The sequence below is a fragment of the Phlebotomus argentipes genome, unplaced genomic scaffold, assembly GCF_947086385.1.
Source record: "Phlebotomus argentipes unplaced genomic scaffold, Phlebotomus argentipes genome assembly contig_15, whole genome shotgun sequence".
Taxonomy (NCBI): Eukaryota; Metazoa; Arthropoda; class Insecta; order Diptera; family Psychodidae; genus Phlebotomus; species Phlebotomus argentipes.
In genome coordinates, this window is record NW_026776181.1 from 9,359,374 (window position 1) to 9,383,493 (window position 24,120).

A 24,120-nucleotide genomic window follows, 5' to 3' on the forward strand; every position below is an offset into this window, starting at 1 on the left:
CAGGAAAATTCTATTGCGCTTCCAAGTTCTCTTTTTCTCAAGGAAGGTGCATCGAGAAATGTACAGAATTCTGAGAAGAGCTTCACCTTGCTTCCCACCCACATCGAGCGTCTCACTCATTGGAGCAACGCCGATTTTGGCAAATTTAGAACAGGAGAGGGATCGTGGAATTTCCTCGTGGAAATTTTCACGGAAATTGCCAACAGTCGTCAGTATGCATTCGATTGGGAAGAGATACAGCGAGAGAGAGAGCGAGAGAGGCGCGTTGCCGATGGTATTATATCACGTTTTCTCAGCTCGTGCTCATTCAAATAGACCTGTGAGATTGTTGAATAAATTTTTCTCCCGATTGGATGGCCTCCAATGTGCGCCTCTCAGCCCAGCAGAAGCCTCACATTTCTGAGCGTGTTCTTTCTGCCCCCAGCACACGCTAGAACACATCACACACTTGGTGTGCTGGCGAATGCAGAATCGCTGGGCTTATTAATTCTTGTGAATAGAGCAATTTGCTATTTGCCCACCTCTACAGCATTCTACTCCCGCCTCGCCTCTTGCACTTTCGACATGCCCATCACTCTGATTCTCAATCTGCGTTCTTACAGAAGTGCCGGGGCTCCCCCGCCAGCCCGACGGCCGGCGAAGGTGGATGGAGTGAAAAGCAATTTTCAGTGGAGCCCGCCGCTGAGTGTTGTTTTTATGTAACAAATGCGCGCGAATCGCTTTTAATTGCCACAAATTTGTGTGGAAAATCGCGCGCGTTAATTTTCTTTTCATGTGTGGTGTGGGAAGGTCTCGTGGACTTCTTTTTTTATCTTTCCTCTTCTCTCTCACTCACACCTTTTTCACCTTTCCCATTGTACATGGGTTTTCCACACAATGCATTGAAAAGCGCATCAATGATTACCTCTTATTGCACCGAGATGAAATGCCGAAGAATCACAGATATTGTAAGCTGTTGAGATTAGATGAACGTTCTCAGAGCCCTTAAGAAGCTGCATTTACTTATTTCTCAGTTAAACTTATACAGAAATCATTCAATGATAACGCTTTTTAGGTGTTAAAGTGTAAAGTAGCATGAACGCTAAAGTTATTAATTTAAAGAAAAAAAAATTATAGATAAATATCCAGTCGATAAGACTGTGGCTCTCAAAATGTCTTGACTAGGAAGTATTGTGACAAACCATTTAAATTGAAAATCAAAATCAAGGTAAATGACACCTAACATATGAATAAACTAAATATAAATGAATTTAGCGCGGTTTGGTGAACTTTCTAGGTTTCTCAAAATTTTATTTGCACACCTTGATCGGCGCAATAATCACAGAGTCGCGTAGAGTGAGCAGGCTTCACCGGGACGAATTAGAAGACCAATTATTGTGGCGTGCATCTCATCTGACGGTGCGAGTTGATTCTTTGAGATTTGAGCAGCGCTCTGGCGAGAGGAGGAGGGAAGGGTCAGAGAGGATGCAGCGTGTGCGATAAGGGGATTTTTTGCTCTGAGCGAAACTGAGTCTTCAGTTGATGCTTCTGGTATTGTGCTCATGGCTGCAAGATCAACTCCAGTGCGGAGTGTGCTGAAGTTTGTAACATCTTGGGTATATTTGTATGCAATCAAGTTGAAATAATATATTGGATTTTATGTATAAGATGTGTGGTACCCCAGAATATGTGGCTATGTGAATATATCGTCCTCTGTGTGCTGGCTGCTGGCTTGATTGCTTGAGTGTCTTCATCACACATCGAGTGTCCAATGTTCGATGTTCCCTCAGTCTCACAGTCGTTCGAGAACCACCAAGGCGAATACACGAAAAGCGCACTGTTTTCCACCACACCATAATTCCTCCCAAAAAGCATTATTCACTCTCACTCAGAGAGACTCCGTTCTCACTCTCTCTCACTCTCAGCACAGAACAGCTTCTGTGAAAGACATTTTCTTGCATTTCCACACCAACCACCCAGTGAAACGTGCTGTGTGCTGCGGAATCAGTGCTGGAGAACTCTGTCAACCTTTGGACTCGCCTCCCTGGAGGAGGACATCCTCTTATTTCTCCTATTGTATTGGCTCAGGAACTTTCCCTTTCGTGCGCGGTGCGACAAGAAGTGCTCGGACCACAAGTATTTTTTCCGACATTGTTTACTCGCCAAATTTGTGTGAAAGAGTGAAAAGAAAAGTGAGAAATCCGTTTTAAATGAGAGTCTTTTTGGAAAGAATTTATTAGTGACTTGTGTGCCTTTTTCCGCTCAATTAACACACATACAGAGCCATAGCGGAGAGGCAGAAAATTGTGCCATACCCGCCGAAGCCCCTGCCTTCCCTGGTGAAGCAACACAAGAGCAGCAGGAGCTCCACTTTGGCCATACACGTGTGCCACTCATCGCAGTCAGAGGATATTATTGGACGTAGAATGTGAGTTTGAGAATCACTTTTCTAGCTCTCTCTCTAGATATAACCATAGCGAATAGGGGGGCATACTAGTGTAAGAGAGTCCCGGTGCGAGTGAGATGGACTCTGCCAATAAAAATAATTAAATAGCTCTCAAAAACACTTCTGATGAAGCACGTTGATGTGTGGCTTGAGGGGAAATTGAGAGCAAATTTGTGAATTACACTTTCGGGTACCACAATATCGCGGAGGTTCACCGATGAATTTTCCTCACTCTCGCATGACGGCGAAATTCTTTCGCATCACCCACTCGACTTTTGCTGATTTATCGCTCCGCCTGGCATTCCGCGAATCGCGAGAGGATTGTACAAAGTATATGGTGGCTTCTTTCACAACTCCAGTCCGCACCTACTGGAGTGGCCCCCTTATCAGTTGGCCTGTGCGCGGCTGTGTGAGTGTTAAGCTCGATTTGATGTGGCTGATAAAAAGTGTGGCCCCAAGAGCGAGAGCGGAAGGGGCACTTTTATAGGCTTTGTGTGGCATATTTAGCTGGTGAGCGAGAGAATTACCCAAGTCGCCACTCTTCGTTGCCATCCGACTTACGGCGTAGAATGGCAACCCAGAAAAAGTTCACTCCGGGAGTTCTGGCGCGGGTCTGGCTCTCTGTTTAATCTCTTGCACAACGCGCCTGTGACTCTCTTTTGTTGTGTGTGGCCCACAGAGTCAAAGAGCAGAGCCACATCATCATTTCAATGGTCCTCTGCTCTGTCTCCCCTTGATGCCATCCCAAAGTCACTTCCGGCCAAATCCGGAGGAGCCCACTTCGCACGTCTTGTGTGCATCGCAATGATGTGGCGATAGAGTTGGCGATAAGTGGGAAAAACAACACAGAGAAACATGGCAGTATCAGAGAATTGACGAGAGAAAAAAAGTAATAATGTAGCAATGAAGACCACCGCACACTTAAGTAACCTTGGACTGAAAACCGCAGCCGACAAACACGATGACATCCGTTGCAAACGCTTAAAGTACAGGCACACATTTGAGACATTTGGGCCCAGAGTGCAGCGTGAGCCGGAGCCAAAAATTGCCACTGGTCTTCTCAGTCCATTAATCATCGGATCTGCCGCCCCCATCGCTCCTCCTGGCTGCAGCATCGCCCGATCGCGGATGGGAAGAAGTGCGCGCCTCTGCGGATGATGTAATCACCTCTCTTGGTGATAAATTCTTGGGAAGGAATGCCCAGGCAACGAGATACGAGAGTGGCACATTTCTGAGAATGTCGCTGTGACTTTGGTATCACCTCGCATGGTCGCCTCCAGTCCCCACAACCCTTTCCTCCGGGCCCGGTCATATGATTAGTGCCCCATCTCCTCGTGACTGTGCATGTCTGCGTTTGGTAATGAACGTTTGGCTGGAGAGGCAGCAATTGCGATGAGTTGTTACTACACAATTCTCGGTCGAGGCTCGGACACATGGGAGGCTCGCAAGACGTCGATATTTGCTGAATAAGCACCCAAGAGAGGCGCACACAATTATTCAACTGATCGACGATTGTTGCCATAACTGACGTCTTTGCTAGGTGACCATGAATTTGTGTTGTGAAAACAGCCATAGCGAAGGCTGCGGACACACTCTACAAGAAATTAGCTCTCGCACAGATTCTCCTCGCGCCGCCACCGATGACATTTGACCAGGACGGCGAGAGCCCACAAAAAAGCCATTTCGCTCGACACCCTTCTATTCTCATGGTAAAATATGCGCCAGCATCTTCTGAAATTCAAATGACGAGGCACACACTCGCGCAGTCCTCACAGTGATTTACTACCTTCGAAGATCCACCATCCGCGTCCGCGCTTAGCATGTCGGATCCGCCTCTCGCGCGGCTCTCCTCCATGGACCCGCGATGATGTCAGTGCGGGAGCATCGAGATCGAAATTGTGGCTCATCGAGAGAGAAAATAGAGACGACACGCCAGCAGAACGCACAGCAACACACAATTGTGTTGGGCAAAAGAGTCGAAGAGAACAAGTTTTCAACGAAAGCGAAATGCCAGTGGCCTAGTTTACATCATGCGCGGAGCGGCTGAGATAACGCTGGGCTGGGATGCTCTGAGCCGTGGAGAGGCCATCTAAATCACTTTGGACACGGCGTAGCGGGAAAAACAGGCCGCCCGCCGGCCGATGAAATGGAATTACACACAATACCGTAAGTGGCCAGAGAATGGCGCACAGATCATCATCATCAATTACTCCTTCCTCTGATGCTTCCCCGCGCTCGAGCGCGACGATTCTTGGGCCACTTCTTTGTGCTCATCCTCGCCTTCGATTCACTTCTCACCCATACATTCTTCCTCGTCTTCATGCTTGGCAATTGCTCCATTTGTGCGATACTCGCCAAGAACCAAAGAAGCACACTCACCAGATTTTCCTCTCTTCGGCTATATTCAAATCACAACATTAGGGTCCGAAAGTTTCGTGAAAATTATACAATATCTGCTGTTTCTCAAAAGTTCTTATTCAATTTACTAAAAAATAACACTGAAAAAAATGATTGATTTACTGGCACATGTCAAGATAATAACATGTTGAGGAAAATCGGTGTTTGCGATAAAAACCACAAGAGAAAAAGTAGATTTTAAGAGAAAATTGCAAACTTATCGACATGGTAATTTGCGAATAAACATTAGATATATCAGATAATGTAGAACCAAAATTTTGTCCTTAGGAGTCTCATTGTGTAGCAGATGTGAGAAAAAGTCATTTCTGGTTAAAATGTAATTTTCGCTCGAGCTCTTGAAAGTTTCGGAAATCTTTCCGCCTCAAGAAGTTCATATTGATGCGCAAGCACCCATACAGCGCACACTTTAGGAGGAATTATTATTCACCTCTTTCTCGGGCTTGTTTATTAATAATACAAATTGCGCTGCGAGTGTGAGTGAGATGAAAAGGGGGCAAAAATATTCTTGTGTGTCCGCGACGATGGTCTGATTTTGATTAGTCACTCAACCACTCCTCATGTATACACTCAGGCACAAAGAACAACAAATTGTAGCTAATAGATGGAAGATTCGCCGTGAAAAAAACTCTGCGAGTGCTGGCTTTTTACAGCAGGAGTCCGAAGGCGACACGCCGTGGATTCACCATCAAACTCAAGGCAGCAACGTGATCATCGTCACTGGCTGCCTCTGCCGACTTTTCCACGACGCGCGTGACAAATATACGATTTTCGCGAAATAATATTGAGTGTAGACAATTTCAAGTGGCAGTGACCACGAGAAGGTGGCACAAAGAGTCCACGATGAATGTTATGGGAGACGGAAAAAAAATATTTTTCTCCCCTCGTGAGCGAAACTTCTTGACTTTATCGCAAACAAAAGTTCCTTATCACTGTTCCAACACGGAGAGAGCCCCACATAAGAACAATACGGAGTGGGGATGGAGAGTGAGAATAAGAAGTGGACTTAATGATGTCACTGAAGATTTTTCTTCTGTGTTGCTGGTTTTTTCCCGCGCGCGCGTCTCCTTTTTGTGGATGTGCTTTTTCGTCGTCTTCGCGCTCCACAGCCAGAAAATTTTATTATGCATTTAACCTTCCCACTGAAGGTGACTTCTTTGTCAATGAGGGCACACACGGCTGATCATCTCTCCAGCGCGAGAGATGTTTAGAATATTGCTGAAAAGACAGACGAAGAGGATGGAAGATTTTCAGGCGTGAATCTTTGTTCAGCGCCTCGGAATTTCCTCCTCTGGCCGCAGACGGGGAGACAATCAATCGGCAGAAACGCAGATGTGTACAAAATTCATGTGTATACACTCTTATAAATTCAATATACAGAACGAGAGAAAGAGATATAAGGAGATATATTTTGTAAATTGGAGCTGCGTCTCCTCTACGGGCACAGAGCCGAGGCGAGTGAACCAGAGAAAAAACAGAGCGCTCCATTGCTGACTCTATATACATTATATTTAAATTGTACACACAACAAGGAGCTCACAGACGATACTCAGCTGCGAGATGTTCTACACAGAGTTCAATAAACCGCCAGCGATGCACTCTTGTGCCTCTTGGGCTTCACCACAGTTGACAACGGGAGCACTCAATTGAACACACCACACAGCAACCCAGAAAAATCCATTGCACACGCACCCACCGCCAATTGAGTCACACGATACCATCATCCAGAGAGGGAGAGTCCCATGGGCGCAGATACGGCGCGGCATTTGGCCGAGGGACAGTCATCCGAAGGATTTGTGTGCACCCAGAGATTCGTGCTACACACACGAAAGAGTGTGGTGTCTTTCAGCCCCTGTTGCCAAGCATTTGCCTGAGTGCATGTGCGAGTGGGAGCGATAAGTATGGCCTCTGCTTCGAGACGGATCGATAATCTCAGCAGTTGCACCAGCTGAAGAAAAAGACAAGCACTGTTATCTACACGGACTGATGGCTGAAGGCACTTGGGATGAAAAATAAGTCCTCGAGTTACACAGACGTTTCCATCCACTCTCTCTCTCTCTCTCTCCCTCTCTTCATCGCAAATCTCTTCAGATGCTCTCATTTCTTCTTTGTCCAAAAATTGACACTCCAGCGCGACGACAAAGAGACAAAACAATCCAATGTTTCTTTATTCCACATTAATCTTATCGCCCAGTCAAGACTGCGTCTTAATCTCCCAATAACTCCGTGAATTCATGCTGAACATTCTCGCGCGTGAATCACTCGGAAGCGACGTCTTCCTCGTGGACTTCCATTGCAAACAGGGCACCGTAGCTCTTTGGAGGCACTTGGTGTTAAATTACTTGATACATTTCCATGATAATCGAATAGAGTCGTTTATTTCTTGAATAAATTTACGCGCACACGTGAATATTCAAATTAGACAATTTCACATTTCACACGTTGGATTTATTGTGATGCTTTTAGCAAAACGCGCTTTAATACCTTGTTCTACCACCAAGAACAACTCGCGGGCAAATTAGATCTCTTTCACTGTCATTTGTATTCTTTGCACACTGTCTGGGTGAAAAAACAACACAAGTGAGACGGCAAATCTGAGCTTTGTGGAGAGAATTCACTTGGATTTAAAATTGCCCAGACAATTTAAATAATTCTCTCCTCCTATTTCATGTTATGATTAATTGATTCGTCATAACGCAGAACAATTTCGCCGCTCAGTTGAGCAATTGTGTGCTTTGTAACAAAAGAACATGGACTTTTACTCTCCGTGAGTAAGAAGAATTGCAAATACAATTTTTACCGCTGCTCTGTTTTCAAAAATTCACAGCAATTCTAGAGCTTGAAGCTACTGTAGAGGGTTAATTGTAAAGTGGCACACCTACAATTTTTGGAGCTCTTTTGAATTGCAAAAACTGACTGGATTAGTCATGGGAGTCGCTATAGTAAGTTTGTGTGGCGTTTTATAATTAGACGTTGATAAACTTTTGATAAAGTGCATATTATCATTGCCACTTGCAAAATCTATCGATTTTTTCAAAGTGCACGATAAGACGATAGAGTTGGATAGATCAAAGATTATACAATTTTTTAAAATTACCATCTAATGCATGGATTTTGCGTAATGTGTCACCATCTGTCGATGAAATCATCCGAGAGTGTCTGCATCTCGCTTGATTTGCTTCAGTCTCGCGGATTGGGTGGAAAATACGCAGCAATCGAGTGAGTTTCCGAGTGCATTGTTGGCATGATGAATTGTGTCGATTCATCTGCATAGAACTGTGGATGGACCGTCATTCCATCATTATCTGGTGTGCGTCGAAAATGCCTGAGCACGAACATGAGCGGTGGGCCTTTTCCGCTTGATTGTCACATGGCATCTGGGACTAAAGCAGTCGACTTATCGATGTTACTATCTGGCCCTCTTCGGGGACGCACAGCCGAGGAGATTTGTGGTTGAGAGACTGATGCAATCGCAACAGCGCGTCCCCTGGGAGCGTCTCGGGATGACCTGGACAGAGATTGGGAGCACTTGCGAGAGATTATTTTTGAGACACTCATCGCAATCATTTAGAGGTCATCACTCATGCGGTTGCGGGCTCATGCGAAGATTGGTGTCGAGGTTCAATATTGTTACCCACCCGTCGCAGCGAAGAACCATCCTGGGACAGCTTTTATTGCACATTACTGTGTTATATATGCACTTTATCTTGGAGACATCGCTGCGCAGCTCCGTGAAAATGCGACTCCCTCGTCACATGATCTTCTCTTGCTTTTCTCGACCCAGAGGATGGATGAAAATGATTGTGTGTGCGCTTTGAATTTGCGTTCCACACTCTATGGGCGGAATATCTCTCAATGCTGCAGATCATTGCTGGGCTGCAGCTTCTTGGTCAATCAGTGGAGCGCGATAATTGTCAAGTACATGTTGGTTTTTATGGGCATTTGTTTAACTCTCCGTACGTGCCATTGTCACATGAAATACTGCAAATGAATCATACTAATTTATTTTTCACATATTGCCAGTGCTGCAAGACAATTCCTATATGCACTTCGTAGAAAATATCCATTAATTGTCTCCTCTGAAGACATTGCGTCGTAGGAAATTTTCTCAATTATACCAAGAATGGCTAAAGTTCAAAGTGACTGCAAGCACTTTCGCAGAAGTAAAGTGTTCTCCTGAGAAAACAGCCGTCCACTCAAGAGGATCACTTGAGACACACGAAATTTATCTTCCACACACGCTGGAGATGAGAGTGGATCGCGATCGCGCAACCTCGACTATTGCGATTTGATCTGGAATAGGAGCTGTAGAATTGAAATGCGAAGAATTATGCGACCTTAGAGCTCTTCAACAGCACATTAGTTGCTTCTGCGTGTGGTGAGCACGAATCTAAAGTATAATAGTTGAAGACTTTGCGATGGCTACGCGAATGTTATGTAAGAAATATAGAAGGAAAAAAATCTACATAAACATATGGATTGGTATAAAATGAGACACACGGAGGCATGATAATAACAACGTTAAACTTGAAAACAAACGTTTTCACTGTATTTAGAAGGAGAGATGAAAATGTTAATAGAATTGTCGACGACACATTTGTCGTATGTAATATGCAAGGAGGTCTTCGAGAATTTTTTGGCAGAGCGTGGCTGCGAAGACATAAAGAATAATGGTAGTTGATGTAGTTTAAATTTCGTACACCGACAGAGGCGATAATTTATCTCTTTTAGCTCTTCTTGAAACCTTGAAGATTATCCGCGTCGTCGCCACAATCAAAAAGTACCAATGGAGAGACTTTTTCATGAGTCGTTCACGCTGCGAAAATACAAAACCATTCAGAATTCTATTTGAATATTCAATTAGCGGTCGGTCGATGGATTTTTTGGAGTTCGCCATTGCGACATACTGTCAATATTGTTATGTTTTTGCCCCAACTGAGGGACCTTTCTGTGCCACACTGCGCTAATGCACAAGAATTGATTGTCCTTGCGCTGGCCGACAGCACAGTTGACAAAGTGTTGATGCCCACTCATGAATTCACATCATGCAGACCAGTGAGAAGTGCCACGAATTGATAAGTCACCCATTGATGTAATCTTAAGGAGTGAATTTCGCTCGAGATTACATTGAGTATCGCCGAGGGGTGATCAAGTGTCTGGATTTGCACGCCATGGCAAAAATTCAACGCCAGACTGCTGAAGAATCAGCCTATGATTCAACAGCGCGATTTTGCCAATTGCACACCCCGTTGTGGCACAGTGAATTGGACTTCAGACTGGAGATTCTTTTCCCCTTGTGGCACAGCTTTTCTTGCTCACTCCCGCGTGAGAGTGTATTCAATGGAAAATATTACATTTGTGGGTCTCTCAATAATCTGAAATATGTCTATAGCTTTGACCTTTCAGAAAATAGTTAATACTCTGCCCGTTCGCGTGTTGATAAGAACCGCCAGCGAGTGGCTGAAGACACAAAAGCCGTATCGCAGTGGCTCGAATCCGCCGACGATTGATGGGGAGATGAGCGCGAGAGTATGTGGAAAGGAAGGCGCATTTCCCTGGGATCTCGGGCCATGTCTCCGGAGTGTGCCAGACATGACAAATAAATATCATTTGTGCGCAGATCTCATGTTTCAGCATGTGATTGCCGCACTTTTTGCCACTGGCTGTTGCTCAATTGTTTGTCAGGGTGAAACCGTGGCGCTCTTGACGCGGTGGTCCAATTGTTTCCATGGAAGATCCAACAGCCCATTCTTCGCAACTTGTTTGCTCTCCTCGCTACCTCTTCGCGTTTTTGTGGACCACATTCCTCCTCTGCCTCTTCGCGTTCGCACGTCTGGTGCCATCAATGGAATAATAATGTTTTTTCTGCTTAAATGTCGCCTCAAATACGCCTCGAAAACCCAGCCACACATCGCGGAGATTATCTCAGCGAAGGTCGCATCAATGATGAAGATGACACACTCAACTGATGGCCACGGTGCCAGTAGGAATTTCCACACTCTGTCGTTAGACAGCCAAGAATGGTGTGGAGGAGAGAAGAAGCACACCTTGACGCTTCTCAAGATGATTGTTGCATAGCCAAGAGAATGGCCAAAGGAGGTTTACGGGTAGGTGGAAGGCGCACGGTCAGATGCTCTCTGTCCCGTTCTCGCCAGCTGTCCTCTCTTGCACACTTCTTAGAAGACATCTGGGAAATTGCGCAATTGTGCCCATCGTCGGAGTTGTGGAGAAATACATAGTTAGAGGCTATCTATTAGTCATCCGGAGGTGATTTTCTCAACACGCAATGAGACCCCCTTTTGGGAGGATGGAAGGCTGAGGGAAGTGAGTTCTGACTGAGCACGAGGGAAGACGACAACGCTCGATTCTATTGAGTGGCAGATAGCGCAATATTATATCGCACAATCGGGGATCTTTGGTGGTGTCGACTCAACTTAAGCAGCACTTAAATTCATTATCACTATTTCAAGTTTACCTCTTTCACAACTACACGGAAAAGTAAAAATTCTCTTTTCACCTATAGACTTTCGCATGAAATGCCCAAAGAGAAGCTTCGCATGGAGCATAAAAAGTCTGCTCTTGAATTTCTTCAGCATGTGATCGGCTTGAAATTGAGTCCAATGAATTGTAAATGGTACTTTAGAGTTTGCCACCATATTAGATTTTCTTGTGGTCTAGAAAATCAAGCATTACCACAATGATTTCAAGTACAATCTCATTTGATGTCTTAGACCTTCGAGAAAACTCCAAGACACCTTGAGAAAAATCTCTTGGCGCTGTGGTGTGGAAGATGTGAGAGACAAACACACAGATGTACTTGGCACATGAAATTCAATGGCAAAAACGCATATAACTCCTTTTTCGCCGCGACAACAAGATGTTGAGCTCTGTGCGATGTTATGTAAATTCCCCGGAAATCCCAAAAAATAGATACAGCGACAAATTGACGAGTCTCTTCGGAGGCTGTTTTTCCTCGCGACTGGGTTGATTTTGCCCGCGCCACTATGGAATAATCACTCAACCACGTATCAGAAGTGTTACCTCCAATGTTTCCAGTACAATTGTATTGCGGAGTATAATAGTTATACCTTACAATTTTTATTTTATTGAGCTATAGTTGTGTAAGAGACTAACTATGCAAAACAAATGGAGTGACTTTGACGAGACCACGTCGAGGTCATGAAGCTGATGTTATGTTAAACATTTAAAGCCAAATACAACACACAATTTATAAATTTTAATTGCAACGATGATGAACACCATTGCATTGCATTACAGCACAGCCACTTTTTCTCTGGCTCTATTCCTATCTCTGTCTCTCGATCCCTGGCGCGATTGTGGTGCATGCAAGAGAGATGATATATCGCGAGCGGAGAGATAGATTAGGAGGAAAAATGCACATCTTCGCGCTGGCGAGAACAATGATAATTTCTGACTTTGCAATTTCATTGAGCGGCATTTTTCCTATTACCCAAGATTCTCCCCCCACAGCTCGAATTCCCCTGTAGATTAGAACTTGACGAAGAGTGAAGAAATTGTGTGCGAAGATGGAAAATTTTGCAGTGTGCGGAGGCTCTTGAGTGATGTGTAACTGAGGAGAACGTCATCAATTCTCGCGCATTTGCAGAGAAGTCCCCAACACACACGAGAGAGAGCTTTAATGCAAAATCTAATGAAAACACATGTACAGTATAGAAGCGCAACTTATTCGATGCAACGCGTGCAAACTGCAAACGGTGCAAAGAGGCCGAGGTCAGAACACCAAAGCCACAGAGTGTTTATGGCCATAACTTGCAATTGTAGCTCTTCGGAGAGAGAAAAAAAAGTCCATAAGGCGCCACGAGAGAGGGGAAGAAGTATTAGATCACCGCGTAGAATCTCGAGACTCGAGGCGATTCTACAACTTGGCATGATAAAGAAGACCTCCAGATCTGCCCATTCATCGTGCCCAAATGCACTGGGTGAATTAGAGAAATTCCGCACGGTGGTCCATTGATGAGATTCTCGTGAGATCGAATGCAAATTGATGGTCTGGCCCGAGGTCGGCCTGCACACCACAGATAAGCCAAGTACATCCACAGACAGTATTTTTCTCCGTGGCGTCAAATCAATGCGAACATTGAGGTGAATCTTCGCCTCGTGCTACAATTTTTCCCCCACATTGAAAATGCGCAGCGATCGCGTTAATTGATAGTCTAAATTGATCTCTCACCATTGAATTCCGCAGATATTCCCGACATCTTCTCACATATTCACCCGCAATACATCTCCAAATTGATTAATTTTCTTACGATGGGGGAGCAGCAGGAGGGACTTTAGCTCAAGGCTTTTCCCCACCAGAACATTCTCGCTCTCTCCCTCATCAATGTCACGCCAGAAGATGACTGTGGAGATTTTCATTGCACAAGGCACGGTAATTGCAAGAGAGGCCAGTCTTATTTTTAACCCAGATATGCTAGTAAAATTCGCGAAATGACCATTCGGAAGGATTTATTCTCAACCAAAGTGAAATACATTTTCATTATCATGGTTTAATGGCTTATCAATGTTTACGTTTGCAATGCATAGCTCGAAGGGTGAAAAGTTTCTCTTCTGGAAAAATGTGCTTAACTGGTTTCACTCGATGAGATAACAAAACTATACATTGTGTATTAATTGAGCGCATTTCCCAATTTCTTCATTCGATCTATACAGCTGTATCTGCTGATGAAATTTTCAAGCTTAGTTTTCAAGACTTAAATTTTATCCTAGGCTTTCAACTTAGATGTGCGAAGAGCGGGGCATAATAACTCAAAACGAAGCTGAAGCCTTTGTCTTCAAATAAGGGTTGAAGCCAAAAAAAACTTCTCATTGACACTTTTCTCGAATCACATCATGCAAATCAATAGTTTTCAGATCTCTTCCTTTTCTGTACACCTCTCTCGAGAGCTCTTTCAAGTGTGCTTGGGATTCTCTTTAGAGGACATTCCTGGGACGCCGTGCTGAGTTGATGTCTCTCGGCTGAATACCAATTCCTCTCATCTCAAGTCCACCGCGCGCGATTCTCAATGAGCACAGCGTGGCTATTTTCATCTCTTGGAAGAAAAGTGTGTTTTCTGTTCGGGAAGGTCTCTCTCGCTCTCTGTGCAAAATTATCTGATGCACCACATCGCCTTGCATTGGATGATGGATGATGATGATGAGGAAGAGGATGTTTGTCGTTTAAGCTGATTTAGCTGTGCAATTGTGTGCTGCAGCCCGCGTTCTTTGTTCTTCCTGCGCGCCTCGCTGCCTCGGGCGAGAGGAGTGCGCTCAAATTGGCAGGACGCCGGAGGGATTCTCTTGGCAATTTCACCCTCAGGGGTAGGCATTATTGATTGTAGCGCCGCGATGGTCGAAAATATGGTGTGTCTCTTGTCGCAGCTCTTCAACTTGCTGCTGCTGCTGATTCTGCCACCCTCGGAAGGTCTCGTCTATATATAGATCCCAGAGAGGCAGGCGAGTGTGTTAGGGAGAGAACGAGGTCGTCGACGTTGCTGCTGGTAGTTTTTTCCTGCCTCTTTCACAAGAAGTGACGTGAGAGGAGAAAATTTTCCTCCGCGTCGACGTCAACGCAGCCCACCAATACCAGAAAGGTATGGTGCTTCGGAAGGGAGACAGACAGAGAGGATTTTCCCTGTGCCGAGGGTGAATTCAATTGAAAATCTCGGCCATCGTCTTAGTTCAAAAATCCTCGAGCTCGGGAGCACACATCGCGCCCGGGATTGAAGTGCACACACAAACTGTGGGACATCCTCCATCCCAAAACCCCCAAAGAACTTTCGCGGAAATCTATTTTCGTCCCAACCTGGCACTGTGTTGAGTCGTGCGCTCGTGTGGGTGTCGGAGTGCGAATAAGGTTTTATCACAATTGTGTGGCGATTTGAGTGTCTCCACTGTGAATTAATACCTATCATATTGGTTGTCCTTCAAAGACTTTTCTTCAAGACATTTTCTCCACTCTGTGCAGTTGAGTTCTCTCTGTGGCTTCGGTACGTGATAAGAGCTGAAAACTGAGACGCTCGTGGAGGCACGGAGCAACCGCAAAAGTGGTCACATAGCCACAAAAGTGCTATATTGGTGAGGAGAAATACAGCCTGAGGAAGGTTGTTTGGTGAAGAGTTTGAGAGTGTGTGGCTTGCATTTTGCATTCTTCTGCGTGCAATTTTCCGCCTAATCTCGAGGGTATCGCGAGCGGTCTTTATCAGCAATTGGCAACGGGGGAGGCACTCATCAGCGATAAAGCCCATCTTATTTGCTCAACACTTTGCTGAGAAATATGGTACGTGTGGGTGACAAAGAAGAGCTCCCTTTGACTCGAATTCCTCTGAAAGACTTAGTATGCCCTCCTTGAGGAATTTGTTTTTCCCCAAGTCAGTGAAGAGAAGCAATTGGTAATAGCAAATTGTTCGATTTATCCGAATTTATTGCAGAAAATAGCTCAGTGTTGTGCAATTTCCGCGAAAACTAACGCAATTCTCTCTCATCTGCAGGCGCATCACCTGGTGTGGGTAATTTTGGCACGTGAAAAGCGAGGAAAATGGATGCCCCATCGATGGTGCAGCGCTCGGGGGACACTCTAATTGTGCGGAGTGTCGTGAGTGGCAATCAGTTATTTCTGGACAATGGTCAGGCGCTGCCCAGTTCAGCTGGAGAAGCCCTGCTGCCGCTGAACTACACAGACGAGTGCCTGGACGAGGCCATCGACGAGGAGAGCATTGAGGAGGACGGCGAGGAATCACCCCCGGACCAGGTCAAGGACGAAGAGTTGCCACAGTGCAAAATCAAGAGAAACTACTCCTGCAACAGCTGCACGTACTTTACGCAGAATCCGCGCCTCTATCTCACGCACCTGCGGGACAAGCACGGTGAGAAAATCGTCATCAACGAGTGCAAGCACTGCCTGTACGCGTCCAGGCATTACCAGAAACTGGTGCGACACATGAAAATGGTGCACGGATCCACGGAGGGGCTGGAGGAGCACCATCAGTCCCGGAAGCGCGCCCACCAGATGATCAGGGAGATCAAGAAGCGTCGCGTCACAGAGGACACCGTCCCGTCCACCGAGTCCGAAGAGGCGCCCCCCTTCGGGAGCACCCACGGTGTCGGAGAGCTCAGCAAGCTGCTCAAGTGCAGCGTGTGCGACTTCACCACCCTCAGTCGCAGCCAGCTGACGGATCACGAACGCAATGACCACATCAAGACCAAGTTCTTCAGGTGCAGCAAGTGCAGCTACGTGACTCACATCAAGGCGCGCTTCAGCAAGCACGTGAAGTACCATTCCATGCCCATGATCAAGTGTATGATGTGCGATTTTCGCACGCCGTACAAGTGGAATCTGGATAGGCACATGAAGAATCACGGCGGCACTGGACCCTTCAAGTGTGCCGCGTGCAATTTCACCGCCGATATCAAGCAGAGTCTCACCGTGCACGAGATGAACCATCACGTGCCGCCCGTGGGACACGCCTCGGGAATGAGCATGCACAGGCGAAAGAACAAAGTGGGAGGAACAGACGTGCCAGATGACCCGACAGACGAGCTAATGTACCGTGAAAACACTGATTCAGACATGGTGAGTGATTTGCAGAGTCTCCTTTTCCTTTCAACCCCAACGATACAGCCAAAATCCACTCAATATATCATGCTTCTAAAGACTTGCCTGACTTTGTGCATTTCTTATTGCATTGCACGGAGGAAATTTTATTGATAGCTTTTCAACAAAGATGCTTTGCAAATCTGGCGAAAAATGCTCAAACAAAACATCTCCTTTAAAGTTTTAAAAGCATTCTAGAATCCTTAGATTTATACAATTTTTCACGCTAAAATGCCTCTGGGTGATATTTTTTTTACAGAATTTTGACGAATCCCTTCCACTGATTGTGAACAACAACAATCGCGATGTGAAGCCCTTCAGTTCAGATATGGTGAACGATTCGGGCTTCCTCTCATCCTCCGTTTCGGATCACACAGTATCCCCACCGTCTGGTGTGAAGAAGGTGCCACGACCAATTCCCAATCTGATACCGATCCAGAATGCCACCACCGCCCTCAATTTGTCCGTTGGCCGCAAGGTTGATGGCGCCGCGCAGGCAATCACAGACCTATGTGCCAATTCATCTACGAGTGCTCTCAAGGACTTCGCCTCCCTCTTTGCGGGCGGCAAGGAGATTTTCTCCGAGACATGCTCAATTAAGAGTGAGGCCCCGCCGCAAATGTCTCCTTCATCCACGAACTCTTTCAAGAAGAAGCACGCGAGCTTCTTTGACAAACTACGCGAGAAGTGCGTCACGAATTCTGGCGTGGGCACGAATATGACATGCTCCTGTGGACACGTCTCCAAGTGTCTCTCTGAGGCACTCATTCACCAGGACTCGTGCAAGAAGCAACTGGAGAACAATCGCAAGAGCACTTCACCCATCAATCTCAGCATGAATGTGGGCTCCACCAGGTGCCAAATCTGTCGTCATAGATGCAAGTCCAGCGCTGATCTCATCGCCCACATGCAAACGTGCGTGGAGCAGAAAAGCATCGGTGGCGACTCCATGGAGGACTCTGTGTCTGAAGTAGAGAATTCAGACAAAGGAGAGGGTCAGGATGAGATAGACGATGCTTCGAATGACAATCAGAAGGAGCCCCATCCGATGGAGAATGTGGTGTTTGTATGGAATAAGATGCCTGAGCATCCAGACCAGTTTGTGACTGCGAAGCAAGAGCCTCAAGCGGCTGGCAGCACTCCTGATCCAGAGCCCACGTCCCGAGATGATCCCAATACATATTGTGGAGTGGAAACGGCACCCGGTTATGGTGAAGTGACGAAGAAGATGCAGAAGGTTGAGGAGCAGACGCCCAACTCTTGTCTGAAGAAGGTGTTCAAGTGTCCTCATTGTTCCTTCTGGGCATCCACAGCATCACGGTTTCATGTCCACATTGTGGGACATTTGAATAAGAAGCCCTTCGAGTGCTCGCTCTGCTCTTATCGCTCGAACTGGCGCTGGGATATCACGAAGCACATCCGGCTAAAGACCATCCGAGATCCTTCCCACAAGACAGCCCGGGTGTTGATGAATGACGAGACAGGACGACGGAATTATACAAAGTACAACAGATATATTACACTTATGAAAGTCACTGATGAGGATGGGAATCTCAAATTGATGAAGTCTGGTGAGATGACACCAAACCAGGAGGCAGCCCTGCAATCGCCGAATCTGAGCGCCAGCGGGAAAACCACTCCAGATTATGCGATGCTGAAGAAATTGAATCAGAATGAGAATCTCCAAGTGGCGCCGGTACTTCAGGATGCACCGCCCTTCGTCACGATTGCTTTCAAGAATCTTGAGAAGAACAATCTCATCTCTGTCCAGGATCTGCCTGGCTTTATGATGACCACAGCTGGAGTGACGAGCGAGAGCATTGCAGAGACATTTGGGGCGCTCACGGCCAAGTCCACAAATCAAGAGAGTGACTCCAAGAAGACCCTCTTCAAGTGCAAGAAGTGCCAGTTCAAGTAAGAACCTAAGATTCTATATAGCGGAGAGGAAAATATCCTGCCAAATGAGTGAACGGTTGTAATGTCAGTGTTTTCATTTGCAGACACGCCAATCGCGAAACCGTGCTGGCTCACGTGAAGAGACACTACGAGGAGGCGGGTCTCATGTTGGACAACAGTGCCTCGTGCGGTGACAAGAAGCCCCTCATCGGACTGCCCGAAGACTTGAAGCAAGCGTTGACGGGCCCCAAGTGTGAGGCTCTCATGGCGCCGCAAATGCCGGCGGCCGCAATGGTGCTGATACCCAGCAATAATAACAATAACAATACAAATGAGAACGGTGAGCTGGATGAGGCAAGTTCTGGGGGTACTACGGTGATGCCTGGCTGGCGAGGTGCTGCAGCAACATACCGCTGTGGCCATTGTCACCAGGTTTCAAATTGGAAGCATGTCATCCAGGTATATACTAACCAATATCATAATTCAGTGAAGGTCTGACACTCTTTCAATTGGAAATCTATACTCTATTCCAAACTTTCCTCATTCTTAACTCAGTATAGTGGGCAAAAAGAAGAGAAAAATTTCTTCCATGGATAAAGAACAGTCACATCTTCACTGGAGTCTATCATTATGGCTTTAACTAAACCAGAAAAGGGATTGTTTTAATATTTTACTTATAGAGTCAAACTATTAAGGAAAGTACAAGAGATTTTGTTTCTTATTATCTTCTCTCAGAAGAATCTGATGTGAAGTATTCACTTTGGTTCTGGGCTTCTCTGGATTAAACGTATAATTCTTAACTTTTGGATCTTAGCAGGGCTCTAAAGACAGTCATCAGGAAATTCATAATAGCTGAAGTCTTGAAATTCTCGTAAATTGAATGGATATTTTCTAAAATGTTTATGTGTGACAAGATTGAAGCTGTATAATTTCATGAAACTTTAGAGTCCTTTAGAACATTTTTTCATCTTGGTTCTCATTTCGTATGCACAAATTAATATTATTTGGGGGTTTTTGGAGGCAATAATTTTTCTGTGAATTTATATTAACTAATTCGGGTGCACCCAATAAGTGATTAGACAATTTTTGCTCTATGAATAATAAATAATAATAAATGGGAAAAATTAACATGGAGTGAATTTTCATAAATTCTCTCTAAGATTTGACATAATTTTTCCAAGTAATGAAGATTAGTTTATGGAGTAGACTTTACCTTGCTTATTGCTAGTTTTTTTTTCTCTCTCTTTCATTGTATGAATAACTGAATGTACTGTATTTTTGCGTCTATTTGTCATTTCAGCGTCACTGTCGCTTAAAGCACAATGGGGATATACAAATTGAGTTGATGGAGGCAAATGGGAAGGTGGCACTGCGGAAGATCACGAGCAGCACTCAAGTACCTGCACCAGTACCAGTTAATTCGGCAGCACAGGCAGCACAGGAGAAGGACAAGGTTCAGGGCGGCGCGTCGGAGGAATCTTCTGTCCTCAAATGCCATATTTGTCCATTCAGTGTGTCCAGCAAGGAGAGTGAGATCTTCCGAATTCACATGATCAAGCACACGGAGGAAGCGTCTGATTCCAAGAAGAGCAGCCAAGAGATTCCAGCCAAGAGACAATCCACAGAATCTCGTGCAGTGGTCAAGAGCAAGAGGTACAACTGCACCGCTTGTCCCTACGTTACGGACAGCAAATCCCAGTTCGTGTATCACAAGTCTTTCCACAAGCCACGTGGGGAGCAGTTCAAGTGCACCTACTGCACCTACAATGTGACCAAGAAACATTTGCTGAACCAGCACGTGAAGCTGCATCGCAACGAGGAAGTGTCTGGAGCATCTCGAGATAACAAGAAGAGTCAGGATGTTGAGCATCAGCCAGTAGTGAAGGCAAAGATCACACTTCCAACTCACGATGGTGAGATGACAGCGGATCGTCGATCACTCCAGTTTTGCGATAAGTGTCCAGCGAGATTCCTCTGCGAGAAAGAAGTGAAGATTCACATGAAGACTCACTCAAGTGGATTGCAATATCGATGCACTTATTGCACATTCTCAGCTCGGCAGGAGTCTCTTGTGCAGACTCACGCTATCATTCACAGTGGCCAGTATCAGGAGGAGACGAAGGGTCTCGAGCAGAAGTACAAGATCTCCAGTGAGAATCCAAAACCAATTATATCGTCGTACAAAGTTGAGAATGCCTCAGACATGTGGATTGTGGGCAATGTTCCCCCAAAGATCGCAACAGTCACCGCTGAGGAGGATCACGAGGCGCAGAAGGAGCAGAAAATCACCAGAAACTGCCCTCACTGTCCGTTCGTGGTGATCTTGACAGCGGGAAATGAGGGAAACGGTGAAAAGCAACTGGAAGATCACATTCAGCATCATGGAGGTTCTTCCAGCGGCAAGTATCGAGTGTCCTGCAATTTTTGCGACTTTGCCACGAATACCGAGAAGGCCCTGAAGGAGCATACAAAGTGGCACTTTGCGAGCTCCAAGAAGAAGAACCACAATGTGGAGTTTTTCACGAAGATCGAGAATGTGCAGATCTACAAGGGCGAAGGCGAGGAGGAGAGGAACTTCCCCGAGAAGGCTGAAGAGGACAAATTCGGTGCGGTCATGTTTGAGGAGCAGAAGAATGTTCTGGACTCGCGATCACCACTGGCGGAGGAGAACAAGATCTACATCAATTTGAAAACTGGTGAAATCATCAAGAAGCACGCGAGTAGATTTTAAAAGATCTAGCTAATTTATAACTTTAAATTCTAGTTAATTTCTCTATTCTTTCTCTTCGTATTATTGATCTTTAATACTAAATTTACGGTTGCAATATTTTCTTCTTTATATGCATTAACTTTGTACATTGAAATTTCCATTATGAGTTTATTCTATTCATGTAACTTTACGACAAAAAAAAACAAACCATGGGCCATTACCAATAATTTATTTTAAATATTTTCTTGGAGTGTGAAGAATATGTGAAGATGCAGAAGTGTCACTTTAGATTTAGTCTTGAATGGAGGAATAAGAAACCATGTAACATCTCACCAAATCACAATTGAAGTCATTTTAAATAGTTGAGAAGATTCTCGTGTCATTGTAATAACGAAAATTACCATTTTACCATTTATAATTATTATTTAAATGAAGTAAAAATACAAATAATATATAATAGTAGAAAATCTATATTTGTTTTTGTCCTATTAATTCAATTATTAACTCTACCATAGAATACTTTAGTGAGTGATTAGTGAATTAGGCAAAGGAAAGAGGATATTAGTGGACATCGTGATTTAGGAAATGCTTTAACAATGTTAGAATGGAATATTTTACCACAGGAAATTCACACAAAAAAAATGAAGAAAACACATGGAACCAATTAGGTGGAAATAGAATGTAGAGTTGGTATATAAATTCACATAAATGTAGAAAAAAAATAAAATGGCAAGGAAATCAATTATTTCAATTGAATCATTATAAGAATATACAAGAAATGATGTAACGTAGAAGTAGTGAACACAAATAAGATAAATTTTTACCAAAGCATTTTTGCCAAATGAATCCTAATGTATAAGTGAAATATTTAATATATAGATATACAGGAGATGTAAAATACAAATTATATACGCGGATGTTTGGTAAATAAACTTGCATCACACATCAATATTTTGCATTTTCTCACTCGCTTCTTGCGAAAAGAATAATTTAAATATAACTCTCAATGTTTTTCGCTAAGATTCAAGAGTGCTTTCAAGGGTAGAAAAGGTATGAAAATTCAGTATCCTCAGTTTTTTCCTTGATAAAGAGAATCTTCAGAACTCAAATATAACAGCAAATCCACATGTCTTTTCAAACGTAACGAACTTGTCCCAAAAATCACAACGCGTTCCACAATCCGTGTGACAGGTTCACCATTCCAAGGAAAATCGGCAACAGCGCACTTCTGTCAAGATTTTCGGCTTGGTGTGTGCTTTTAAAAGCAACTTCTTCAACAAATTCGGCGTTTTTCTCTAAAATTACGAGTTTTTCTTGCTTCTAAATTGTGTAAGTATACCAAAACTACAATTTTAAAGTAGAATAGAGTGAAGAAGAGCGTTTAGCAAGAGGGAATGTGTGTTAAAATCCAGGTTGAAATCGTCATTCTATTGTTTGTCAGTGAGAGGAAGCTGCAAAAGGCTATTTCACCACTTTTCACGCTTCTTTTGGGGATTTTCAGCAGTTCTGAGCAATAAAATGCATTCCTGCGCTGATCCTTGCATGAAAAAAGAGATTTTCAGGGGCGGAAGCGCGAGAAATGACGGGAATAACAATTCATGAATGGCGCTGTGTAGGTCAGTTTTCATGTGCTTCTTTTTTGTTGGTCGATATAGAATTTCACGCCGCCGTGATGGGGAAAAAGAAGCAGGACAACTCTTCGTCTGATTCGGAGGGCGAGAACGAGTATCAAGTGGAGTCGATCATAGATCGTCGGGTGAAGAAGGGCCGAGTGGAGTATTACATCAAGTGGGAAGGATACTCGGCCGAAGACAACACCTGGGAGCCGATTGACAATCTGGATTGCCAGGAGCTCATAGAGGAGTTCGAAGCATCGCGACCGTCTTCGTCCAAAGATGACTCGAAGGACTCCATCTCAGTGAGTGTATGCATTGAAGTTAGTTGCCGTGCGATGTCTAATTTCTTGCCTTTCCCTTGTGCCCAGAAGTCAAAGCCTCGAAAGTCCGGCAAGCGCAAAGGAATCGACGATGAGTCCGATGATGAGAGCGTGACGAAGAAGGCGAAGAAGATTCCAGCCAGCTCCGATGACAGCGACAAGGAGGGCGAGACGGAGGCCAAAAAGGAGAAGCCAGAGAAAAGCAAGACTAAGAAGCCCAAAAGCACAGATTCTGACAACCACAGGGCGAAGAACGGCGACACGAAAGAGCTCGTGCCGGAGACCATTCTAGGTGCTACGGACATCAACGGACCCCTGATGTTCCTGATCAAGTGGAAGGGCACTGACAAGGCTGAGCTGATTCCCGCCAAGGAGGCCAATATCAAATTCCCTCAGGCGGTGATCGCGTTCTATGAGCAGAGACTCATTTGGCACTCCGTGAAGGACAAAACTAGTACTTAAGCAAGTGAAGATACCTTTTCCCCGATGTTCTTTTCTTCAAATAGTATCCAGCAATTCTGAGATAGAGATTTTACGCGAGGGTGCAACCTTTGCCACACTGAAGTATCTTAATTTTTAAGTTTTTTTTTTAATACGATATTCTATCCGAATCATCCTTTATGATTTTCCGTTAATATAGTTAATGTTACGTTACACTCAATCTCAGAATTGACACACGCAGAAGTGAATTCTCAGTATTCTGCGACTTCCGCCTAATTGAGAGACCCCAAAGGAGACGTTCCGACCGGAAATGTGTCTCTACATTCCCGTTCTCCCTGTTTTGATTGGATCTTGAAACAGAATGACGAACATAAAATTGTTTGAATTAGATATCAATTGATATTCATCCAATTTATCAAACATTCGGGAAACATTGTTTGAAATTATGAAGTATTTTGTATTAAAAATGAATTATTCAATAATAATATAACTAGTTTGATTTACTCCTTTCCCAGCTAGTCCGGCTGCCTGCGTGTTTGCTTAAGGATTCTCTGCAAAAAATGAAATGTTCGCTCATAAATTGGCACATTACTTCCAATGTTAGAATGTGTATTCATTTACATCATAATTCGTGGCACTAAAAACAATTTTATTACACTTTCTCAAACTCGTGGACATCATCA

General features: G+C 44.6%; 2 protein-coding genes across 4 annotated transcripts; both read left to right on the forward strand.

Annotated features, from left to right (window-relative positions):
* The first annotated feature begins 1,192 nt into the window (after positions 1 to 1,192).
* LOC132262929 (uncharacterized) lies at positions 1,193 to 22,009 on the forward strand. 2 transcript variants are annotated; one of them, XM_059762422.1, is made up of 5 exons: positions 1,193 to 2,407; positions 15,352 to 16,433; positions 16,714 to 18,368; positions 18,455 to 18,704; positions 19,651 to 22,009. In XM_059762422.1, exons 2-5 carry the CDS (start codon positions 15,399 to 15,401, stop codon positions 21,079 to 21,081), a joined length of 4,371 nt encoding a protein of 1,456 aa, XP_059618405.1. In that variant the 5' UTR covers positions 1,193 to 2,407; positions 15,352 to 15,398; the 3' UTR covers positions 21,082 to 22,009. The 2 variants fall into 2 exon arrangements, with proteins under 2 accessions (XP_059618405.1, XP_059618406.1); XM_059762423.1 differs by lacking the exon at positions 1,193 to 2,407 and adding an exon at positions 14,694 to 15,140.
* Positions 22,010 to 22,263: 254 nt separating this feature from the next.
* LOC132262931 (chromobox protein homolog 1-like) lies at positions 22,264 to 23,922 on the forward strand. Of its 2 annotated transcripts, none has more exons than XM_059762426.1 (3): positions 22,264 to 22,389; positions 22,716 to 22,978; positions 23,045 to 23,922. In XM_059762426.1, the coding sequence occupies exons 2-3, from the start codon at positions 22,733 to 22,735 to the stop codon at positions 23,456 to 23,458; spliced, it is 660 nt and encodes a 219-aa protein (XP_059618409.1). In that variant the 5' UTR covers positions 22,264 to 22,389; positions 22,716 to 22,732; the 3' UTR covers positions 23,459 to 23,922. The 2 variants fall into 2 exon arrangements, with proteins under 2 accessions (XP_059618409.1, XP_059618410.1); XM_059762427.1 differs by having other exon boundaries at positions 23,048 to 23,922.
* The last annotated feature ends 198 nt before the right edge of the window (positions 23,923 to 24,120 follow it).

What these genes read in the sequence shown, in the direction of transcription:
- LOC132262929 (XM_059762422.1), top strand. Translation starts at nt 15,399, where the DNA reads ATGGATGCCCCATCGATGGTGCAGCGCTCGGGGGACACTCTAATTGTG. An exon ending in AAAACACTGATTCAGACATG is followed by an intron (nt 16,434 to 16,713) that starts GTGAGTGATTTG and finishes TTTTTTTTACAG; the next exon opens with AATTTTGACGAATCCCTTCC. An exon ending in TGCAAGAAGTGCCAGTTCAA is followed by an intron (nt 18,369 to 18,454) that starts GTAAGAACCTAA and finishes TTTCATTTGCAG; the next exon opens with ACACGCCAATCGCGAAACCG.
- LOC132262931 (XM_059762426.1), top strand. Translation starts at nt 22,733, where the DNA reads ATGGGGAAAAAGAAGCAGGACAACTCTTCGTCTGATTCGGAGGGCGAG. An exon ending in ACTCGAAGGACTCCATCTCA is followed by an intron (nt 22,979 to 23,044) that starts GTGAGTGTATGC and finishes CCTTGTGCCCAG; the next exon opens with AAGTCAAAGCCTCGAAAGTC.